Genomic DNA, 10,857 nt, shown 5'->3' on the forward strand with positions numbered 1-10,857 from the left:
TTATTTTTTTCTTCACTCACTCTTTCTAGTACAGCTTCATTTCTTATTTTTTATGCATATAATAAGCAATAATTTACGAATAAATATTTTTTCTAGGGGCTGAATTCTGATTTTTTTTCTTTATATTTAGGTACATGTTTGTCAGATACTGTTTAATCTATGACTCAAATATTTATATTATTGTTGTGTAACAAAGTAAAGGTAAAGGTATCCCCGTCACATGCCATGAAGGCACTTGGGGGGGCATGGAGGTAGAGTCCCATGCTTTCCGTGACCTCGGCACTAGAATGAGGTGATGTGGTCGGCACCACGCTCTGACTGCCTTTTACCCCCGGGAAAAACCCGATACTCAATTTTATAGGAGGCTGAGTGAACCTCGGGGCCGTTCTGAAAGTTTGGCAACGAGGAAAAATCCCGTTACCACTCGGGATCGAACCCCGGACCTTCCAGTCCGTAGCCAGCTACTCTACCAACTGAGCTACCCGGCTGCCGGTGTACCGAAATACTTACATTATATTTACATGCAGGAATTCTGCGTTATCATATGATGGAGTGGAAAAAAATTCTCTCCGGCACCGGGACTCGAACCCAGGTTTTCAACTCTACGTGCTGATGCTTTATTCACTAAGCCATACCGGATTTCAGTTCCGATGCCAGATTGAATCCTCTCAGTTTCCCTTTAGTGGCCAACTCTCATGCATTGTGTCACAGAATACAATGGTATAATGTCCAACATATTTTATGCAGAAGTGCACTCATTACAAGTGACTAAGTGGCCGGGATCCAACAGAATGAGAGCCGTCTTAAATCACTAAATGAGTCTGTCGGATCCCGGCCACTTAGTCACTCGTAATGAGTGCACCTCTGCACATAGTGTGTTGGACATTGTGCCACTGTTACACATCTGTGACACAAGTGCATGAGGGTTGAGGCACTAAAGGGAAACTGAAAGGTGGAAGAAACTGAAAGGATTCAATTCGGCATCAGAAATGGAATCTGGTGTGTCTTAATGGATAAAGCATCAGCACGTAGAGCTGAAAACCCGGATTCGAGTCTCAGTGCCAGAGAGAATTTTTCTTCGCTCCACTCATTCTTCATCATAAAATATTTATGTTTTGTAGTGAACAACATTTTCTGACAATTTAAAACTAAAATTTGGTCTATTACACACAAACAGAGTGTTCCTCTATAGGTCGGTTCCAGGTTGTCATGTTCCATTGCCTTATCTATTATCATGGTAGTGGGGAGCACCCATACAGAAGAAGCTACGTGGTGGAGGGTGGAGGGTGAAGTGTGATGGGTCTGTATAGGAAGCATGAATGTGTAGGAACACCTTTTACTACGGCACATTCAGTATATGGTTCAACATTTTTCATTGCAACAGGTTCCATGAAGTACATGTAAGGACCTATCCATTGCCAGCATATGAGTGCTCTCCGCCTGCCAATAGCTTTTGTTAGGTAAAGGCTGGAGTGGGATTGGTCTGCATAGGATCTCCCCGTGTTAGATGAAGGAAAAATAATTATTACCCTATGTATTGTTCAGGAATTTTTAAGGTTTTGTAACATGAGGAGTTCACATAAATATGTGCAAAAAAATAAAAAAATCCAGTCAATAAAAAAATATATACTTTTTTTTTTTTCATAAATGAGCCTGTGAAAAAAATTATTACTTACTATATGCATTAAATGATTTCAGCTCAATTCATACCCTAAGACCCTAAGGGTGAAACCTAACCATTTTCCCCCCCATTACTACATGTGCTAGTGGATTGTGGTGATTTTCTAGTTTACAGGTTGAATTTTCTTCTGCCAACTTCGTTTCAAATTTCGACACTGACAAATACTACAAATTTTTTTAATTTTATTGGGTTATTTTACGACGCTGTATCAACATCTAGGTTATTTAGCATCTGAATGAAATGAAGGTGATAATGCCAGTGAAATGATTCCGGGGTCCAGCACCGAAATTTACCCAGTATTTGCTCGTGTTGGGTTGAGGGAAAACCCCGGAAAAAACCTCAACCAGGTAACTTGCCCCAACCGGGATTCGAACCCGGGCCACCTGGTTTTGTGGCCAGACGTGCTGACCGTTACTCCACAGGTGTGGACAATACTACAAATGATAGTGATTTTGTGACTAGTATGTTGGCAGCTGTGACAAATATCGACAATATTTGTGGGTTCTGGAGTTCCATGAAATTGAAGTTTTACTAGACTTCTGAGCCTGTTCCTGGAAGCTAGTGAAATCTGAACATACTAATAATTAATTAATATCAGTATTAATATTAATACATAATAGTTATTTTATGTGTTGTGTTGTGGTTATAATTCAAGACTATAGTCAGGTAAGTTTTCGGAGTTAGTACTAATAATTTCATGTGGTCAAACAAAATACATTTTTAGGTTAGGTCTCGTGAGTCAATTGTATAGTCAAGCCAATGAATTTCGTATTGTCAGACAAAATACTTGACATGTTGATCCCTTTCTCGTATAGTTTGCCTAAGAAAATATGTTACAAATTATTGAATTATTTAGAATAACCTTCCAACATAAAGTACGGTAAGTAAATAAGTAATTTAGTACGAAGGATCGTGTGATATCTGGTAACAGTTGGCAACACTGACAAGACGGCAATATTTGCTGTTTAGGAACTGTTCTCATGTGATCCTCACTATAAATAGTTTTATATTGTAGAAAAGTTCGATTTAATTATGTTTAATAGGTATAAATAAATATTCTAACTTAAAAGCAGCCCTCTAACTACCCTATGTTCTTAAGCATATGATCTAAACGTTGATACAATATGGGCTTACAACGAAAACCAGTTAACTTCTTAAAACTCAAGTTCTGAGATATCTGAATTTAAAATGTTCTCCCTGTCAAGAACCTGTCATTTGTGGACTTAAGAATATTTGAACTATAGGGACTGGATAGAAATATCATTAAGCGAGTTCCTCCACTTTATAGAGCAAAAAAATTCTGTACTTAAATTTGTTATAAACTAATTTTTTTTAAAAGTGGAGTTAGCAGGTCTTCCTTGTAAGCCCAATGAAGTGAAAAGATGGAAGTTTTAAATAGAGAGGAAAAGCAACAGTGGAAGATTGAGGAGAAAAAAAATAGACTGAATATTTTTTCAATACTGATGAAATGTTGAAAATATGACTTTTTTTTTTCTTCAGTTCTTTTGAAACTTATTCACTTTTATCTTCATTCACTTGTACCTTTACAATCGATTTCCCTTCGTTAATTCCTTCATACATGACTAAAACACTAAAAAACGTTTCTATTATGTTTGTGTTCTCTCGCTATCTGTTCTCAGTAGGCTACTCAAGCGGTCAAGTGAATTGCACTATAATAGTATTTGTAATGATGCTTTTCGATTGATTTTCTTTTATCAAATGCGATTTCATACTGTCACAGTGTTCCAATACGGTGCAAGATTTTCGGGTTTTTGTACCATGCCACATGTAGAATCATCTAGTGTTTCAGAACTAGGTCCATATATTGGCTTCATTATCAGTGAAGGCAAAGTAAGGTAAACCATCTGTTGGATCAATTACCAAGAACTACTTCAACTATTTTCCTGCCTTACTAGACGATGAAACTGATGCAGCATCCCAAAATGTTGGAAAACTCCACATCACACAATGCAGAAACCCAAAAATCTTCCACCAGATTAATTTTCATCATCTTCCAATTCACCAGAACGAAATAGATCCACCTTCAACATGTCTTGTTTTCTGTACTTCACCAGTAATGGATTAAGTCCAATTTAAACCTCTTCTAACAGTTTTCAACACCTGTTATGGAATCATTAGATGAATCAAACTTTAATAAAAATCTGCACAGAGGAATCTGGATTATTAGTATCACTTATTGAAATAATAACATGGAAATAAATTTGGTCACTGTAGAGTATCCACCGCCCACTGAACGAATATTGGTTAAACGAGCGTTGAGGGACTTCCGCTGATTTTGGAATAGACACCGACGCGGTTAGGTTAGGTTAGTTTAGGCTTTTATTATCCCGCCAAGATGAAGGTGAAAGCGATTGAGTGTGATTTTTTGTTTTCTATGTTGGGAGTTCAAGTGCGTTGGTGTCTATTCCAAAATTGGCGGAAGTCGCTCAACGCTCGTTTCACCCGAATATTTCACACTTTTATCACTGCCAATGTTGCACTATAAACCAATTTTCGCAAATCCAATGTAAAAGACTGCTTACACAGGCAACAAGTTATACTAAATGTTTAGGATTAGTGTAAAACTGGCCTATGTCTCCTATAATGGGCGGGACATAAGTAACATTCATCATAAATTTAACTATATTTTGCAAGATTGTTGTTGTTGTTATTTTCTAATGCCAGGCGTTTGACAATAAAGTCATTTGGCCTCTTGCACTCCAATATTTTTCAAAGATATCATTGTCAGCCACTGAAGCACAGATTTTGAGGATTGTGACATTTATTTTTGACTATATAAGTTAATAATAAACTCACCATCATTTACTCCTTTTATTATTGGTTAAATAAATTCATATTTTTATTAGAACATCTAATTAACAAACGGTAATTAAAGTAAATTACACTTTTCAGACACTAATCGATGAATCCATGACAGAAAATGTTTATTAACATTAGAAACTAGTTTAAAATCAAATGCTTCTCATGAAACTGGCCATGTTGTGATGGTTCTGTAGATTTTAAATTGTGGGGAACAAACACTGCATTGACTGAAATTAACTTATTATGCCTTTTTCCATAGCATTATATCTTGTGATACTTATTTGGGTAATTTCCCTTACTTTCACAAAAGAAGGCATTGCGAATTATAAATGATCAGACTATAACACTCATTGTAGACCACTATTTTTCTAAAAATATTGTAGGCTATATACAGTTGCACAACCATACAACGAAAACCGGTAATAAACTCTGTTACAACGATAAAATTGACTGGTTCCAGTGTATTTTCCATATTTTCAGTATGTTTTATCCGCCATTACAACGATGATCAAATTTTGGAGAAATGTCGATACAATGATCAAAACATTAGACTATTTTTTTTTTAATTTACTTGATTTTCATGTTCAATGTTTATGTTATGTTTTATTTAATGACGCTCACAACTGCAGAGGTTATATCAGCATCGCCGGATGTACCAGAATTTTGTCCCGTAGGAGTTCTTTTACATGCCAGTAAATCTACTGACATGAGCCTGTCGCAATTAAGCACACTTAAATGCCATCGACCTGGCCCGGGATCGAACCCGCAACCTTGGGCATAGAAGGTCAGTGGTATATCAACTTGCCAACCAGGTCGACTTCATGTTCAATATTTGGTACTTTTCACTTGATATCACCCTCCTTGTACAAGGAGTGTGTTACAATGAAACTCTACTTGCTTCAAGGGCTCGTATGTATTTGGGGTAGGCATACAGCTTTCCTAGTGTTCACATCCAATTTCCACAACTATAAATCCTAGCGATTTTCAAGGTATTCTTGGAATGTTTTGTAGTGGCGCATACATATTGAACCTACAATCTCAAGGGGGAAAAATGGAACTCTCTGCATCACAATCCACAGTTAATTCCCGATTTACCAAGAAAATCGTCTGTAGCTGCATTTGGATTGGCAACAGGCCAGGATTGTTTGGCCAAACACCTGCATAGAATTGGAATATATCAGTCCCCTAATTGCCCATTGTGCAACTCAAACCAAGAAATGGATTCGGAACACCTCAAAATCTGTGCTTCAGTGGCTGGCCATGATAATATCTTTGAAAAATATTGGAGTGCAAGAGGTCAAATGACTTTACTGTCAAACGCCTGGCATTAGAAAACAACAACAACATATTGAACCTTTCCTCAATTGCTGATTAAAAAAACTTGTCTGAATGTTAAATGAATTTTTACATCAAGTAGAGTAATCAAATGATGAATAAATGTTATTTCATAGTATTATGCAAGTTAATGTTGTTTTAAATCTTAGTTTTACTATATTCTCTTTCAGAAATAAAGACAGGTAAAATTTCATAACTTCAATACAACAATAACCTTCATTCCCTAAAGAAGATGGCAGAGCTAGCCGTCGAAAGCTTGGAAGCAAATCTCCAACTCACCTGACTGAGAACCCGAGAAGAGTTATTCTACATCAAACACCGGGAAAGTCTCAAGTCATAGATAACCCTGATGTAATGATACAAATTTCCTAGTTTCCAGAAAATTGTTGCATCGAGATTCGACTGTATTTACATAGACCCATAACACAGTTTAATCAAAATGAAAAAGACCTTAATTGCTATACCGGTAGTAACAATTCTGAGCTACATAACTATTCAATGTGGTACAATTACTTGCTTACGCTACCTATGTAGAGTGGGACTATGAAAAGCTAAAACGATGATTATACTCCACAGCTAATGAATTATAATTATAATAAATTATCCCAGGTGGCAGGCAAATCATGTAACCCTTCAAAGATTCAAAGCTGTCTTTCATAGCTGGTTAATTATGAATCCATTTTAGGCCACTAATGAATTTTTTTGTAGGCAATATAGATCAACTGTCAATAAAATAAAATTTATATTTTGACAAAGGCTATTATAGCCTCTAACATGAGGTTCTCGACTTAATAAACTTTGACTTAAGCGCAATGCAGCTAATATATGAACAAAAGTATCAAACCCATGCATGTGTCACAGTCCATTTAAAACTAAAGCTTCAGTAATTAACACAGGATTTCTAAAATAAATAACCTTCACAATGGTAGGGTCAGAGGTCACATGTAAGCCTATTCACCAATTAATTCATCTAATGGATTTACCGACGATTTTAAAACAAGTCACTATCAGCCTTATTCCATGACCCACTGAAATTCCCCATCCCTAGATCGAAATACTGTATTTTAAACGCTGCTTTCTTAAAAGTACATAAAATTTTACACTCCTAACTGTTGTCGTATGTTGGATATGAACTCTTTTTGTTAATACATGATTGTATTTTAATTTTGAAGGCATCATATTGGACAGTTCAAGACATCAATCAACATTTTTCAGTTAAATATAGATATAATGTACACAATTCTGTATTGAATTTTAATAAACATCATTAAACTGACTACGGTACACTCTCACTGAATTAGATAAAGTTCCTATTTAAGTTGTTTTGAACTTTGTCTTGTGTACCATACCTCTCACTAATCACCATGAAATCAGCATGCATTACTTATATGCACACAAACATTTATGGCAGGAATAAGTTAATTTTGCAACATGCTAAATTTTATTCTTAAATAAAATTCCAGACTTCTTTCCATATAAGCCTATTTATTCTGCAGCTATGCAAATATAATATTCTACTGTAAAGATTTACTCTGTGAAAATGACCTAATAAAGGCGGTGAATGTTCTCAGCGTAATCTAACAAAGTTTTAACACAGTCAGTGATGACTCATAACATTCATGGAATCCTACTGAAATTCCGAGTGCAATATGAATTCATTTCTTATCACACAAATGTCATTGTTCACGTGATGTCTGCGAATATTCTATATTTTTTAAGGTAGCAAAGTAGCATTTTTTTCAAATAGGCCTATTTTAGATATGAAAAATACTTTTTGCTCAAAAATAAACATATGGTCGCTAAGATAGACGAGAAAATGACTTGCACTGAATAAAATTCTTATGCATGCACAGAAAAACTTAGGGAGAAATGAAGTGATCTGCTTGTGTTTCAAAAATGTATATGCATGCAAAAATTCTCTGACGAGGTGAGGCAAAAAAAAATTTGCAAGAAAAAAAATTGGTATTTGAAACTTTTACTGTCTAGGCCTAATTTTTCTAGTCTATGTAGGTTAACTTAACTTGCTTAAAGATCATATTATTTAATAAGTCAGATTAATACATAGTAAACATCTACAGAATATGATTCAAATAAAGAAATATATCTTGATGCATGTACACGTTATCGAACCTATTCAGTTTCGGGGCTATGGATCAGACAAGGGTTTGGACCCACCCACTTGAAGTCCATTCACATGGCACCATTATGAATAACTGGGAAAATACATGTGACAAACCAAATATTTTAAACTTCTGATCTAAATAGCAAAACCCGGCAAGGGATTCGTTTCACACCCCCAACACGATCCCTTTAATCTGTCATCACAGCTAAAAATAAAGCACACGTCAGATCTTCCGGTGCAAAAAAACATAAGTAACGTGACCAAGCAAAATTACACCATGTTACAATAATGCTGTACTTACCCCAATAGATATACAGTTATCTTCAGATCCAGAAGGAAATTTACAGATGAATTTGGACCCTGCTCTTTCTTCAGAATCGTTCAAAGGCCTAAATCGACAGACCACTTTTATGCTGTCTTCTGCAGCTATTTCACGTTCACGCTGTTCACTCGACATTTTGCTAACCTTAAAAACACCTTATACTAAAATTTATATTATTTGGGAACTTAAAACCGTGCATAAATTACGATAATAAAGCCGTGAAAAAATCCATGTATGCCATTGACAAGCTACATCAAGATGGCTCCCATTTTCAATACGCAAGAGGCCGTCCCAGTCCGGAACAGCTGACCGGAAAAATAAATCGTCACATTCAGTTATTTACGTTTCAAAATATATAATAAGATCGATTACTACGTTCCAGAAGAGTCTTGGTTACGTTTTGTAAGACACTTTCGGGGACTGAAGTAAGGAATACCTGCAAAAATGTTCTAAAATGAAAACTGCTCACACTACCGCAATCTACGTGCGGTGCGGAACGATGGGAAATGAGCTGAGTGACGTCATTCCACCACACAGCCATGCGCGCCTTCTATTGATCTCCGGGGGTCATCCCTGCCCTGGCTCTAGGTTTTGGAGTGGACTGACTCACTGCGATTTGGGGTCAAGTTATTTCATATTATGCCCAAGAAATACCCCCCAGTGGAGCCCTAAAATTCTAAAAATGTAAAAAAATTATGTTATTCAATTTTATTATAACATACAGCACGTGTAAACAATGGAACTTACTTTATAAACGCTTAAACTTATTTGAAAAATACCGCAGCCCCGCCCCAAAAATAGGTTCTCAAACAATTTCCCCTTGGATTTCAAAATTTCAAAGGAAATTATAATAAACTTCAAGCCCACACATAACCTAAATCTCTGGATCTCTGCAGCTAAGCCGTAGTGCATTGTGGGAATATTTCTCAATACGCCTTGCAAGGCAGGCAGCCCAAACGACAGAAAATGGAAGCAGGTTGCTGGGACTAGATTCTGCAGGCGGAATGAGAAACAAAAGAAATTAAACTCGTTTCACATTTGTTATGCCTTCTGAAAATGCCTCTTGTCCACGCTTCAGGGAACACGTTCGTTCTGCTTGCACATTATTATTTCTATAAGATACCACGTCAACATTCTTTGATGCAGAATGCCGCACAAATATCTGCAATCTGTCTGGCTGGCTAGTAAATCCGTTCTCATGCGGGAGTCTGAGAAAAATCAATCATCGCCATTTGAAATTGACGGAAGTGAATCAAGCAAGATTAGATGTACATAAATGGGGATTCTTAATTAACATTAAAGGCAAACATTCCTGTGTCTATGCGACAAAACCGGTACTTGTTTTAAACTAACACATAAGACGCTTCGGTTGCCATGTAGTTACAAGGAAAATAAATTAATTTAGTTGATTTGTATAAATTCTAAATAACCAAACTTAATATATTTAAGACAATAAGACATTAGCAAATGCTAAGAGTTTTTGAAGTTCATAAACATAATTTTTAGAGCAAATACATAAACGACCAAAAATATTTGCCACGTAAATTACATAACTACACTTTAATAATAATAATTTAGTTTATTTATTTATTTCGAATATTAATGTGCAAAACAACAGCACAAAGCCAATTACAGTTTAGCACAAAAAAACAGAGTAAATGATTATGAGAATGAATGACAGATATGGCAGTGAGATGAAATACAATCAATATAATGGTCAACATTAATCATTGGCCAAATGCAACAAAATAACTGGCAATATCTAACAAATAATAAAATATATTAAATAAAAAGTAAGGATATATCATGCATAAGTAAAATCAAATCAGATCTTGCAAATTAGTACTTTTAATACACCTGGCTATTAGAGAAAGGGGTTTAAATAATTTAGTGAAGAAAATTCTTTGACCACGAAAACCTTTTACGGGAATTCTAAGGTAGGTGTTATGTATAAAAGAATCACAATCAATGACACCATTAATAAGATTATTAAAGAAAATGTAATCAATATCCTGACGTCTCGAATACAGTTAAAATATTTACTAGATAGTTCATAATTTAAAGAAGAGGAGTTGGGTACAAATCTGAACGCACAAAGAGAAATGAATTTTCTTTGGATATTTTCTAGTTTAGCTGAATCAGTAGAAGTAATAGAATTCCACGCAACAGATGCATATTCTAATTTAGACCTTACTAAAGCATAATGTAATGTAAGTAGTGTATCAGGAGAGGAAAAGGAATAAGTAATAGATCTAATGAGACCAAGCATTCTTAGTAAATGATTAAATAAATGATCAACATGGTCATGAAAGTACAATTTAGAATCAAGATACATACCGAGATCCTTTATACAGTCCTTCCTGATTATGGCGGCATTCAATAGCGAATAGTTGAACTTTAATGTAGTTGTCTTCCTAGAGAAAGAGATAACGCATGTTTTAGAAATATTAATTTTCATACCGTTATAATCATATCAACGTTGAATGGCATGTATATCGTTTTGAAGTAAATGACAATCAGCAAGACTATTAATTTTCCTAAATATTTTTAAATCATCGGCAAAGAGAAGATAAT

General features: G+C 35.4%; 1 protein-coding gene across 2 annotated transcripts in view; it reads right to left on the reverse strand.

The window, feature by feature from the left end:
- The window catches only part of Khc (kinesin heavy chain), a 144,350-nt gene extending 135,547 nt beyond the window's left edge, over window positions 1-8,803 (reverse strand). For both annotated transcript variants that reach the window (XM_069827446.1, XM_069827445.1), the window contains exon 1: window positions 8,263-8,803. In XM_069827446.1, coding sequence (XP_069683547.1) covers window positions 8,263-8,418 — 156 coding nt within the window. In that variant the 5' untranslated portion in view covers window positions 8,419-8,803. The remainder of the gene's footprint in view (window positions 1-8,262) is intronic.
- Between the last annotated feature and the right edge of the window lie 2,054 nt (window positions 8,804-10,857).

This window comes from Periplaneta americana, chromosome 6, assembly GCF_040183065.1.
Source record: "Periplaneta americana isolate PAMFEO1 chromosome 6, P.americana_PAMFEO1_priV1, whole genome shotgun sequence".
In the NCBI taxonomy this organism is placed as follows: domain Eukaryota; kingdom Metazoa; phylum Arthropoda; class Insecta; order Blattodea; family Blattidae; genus Periplaneta; species Periplaneta americana.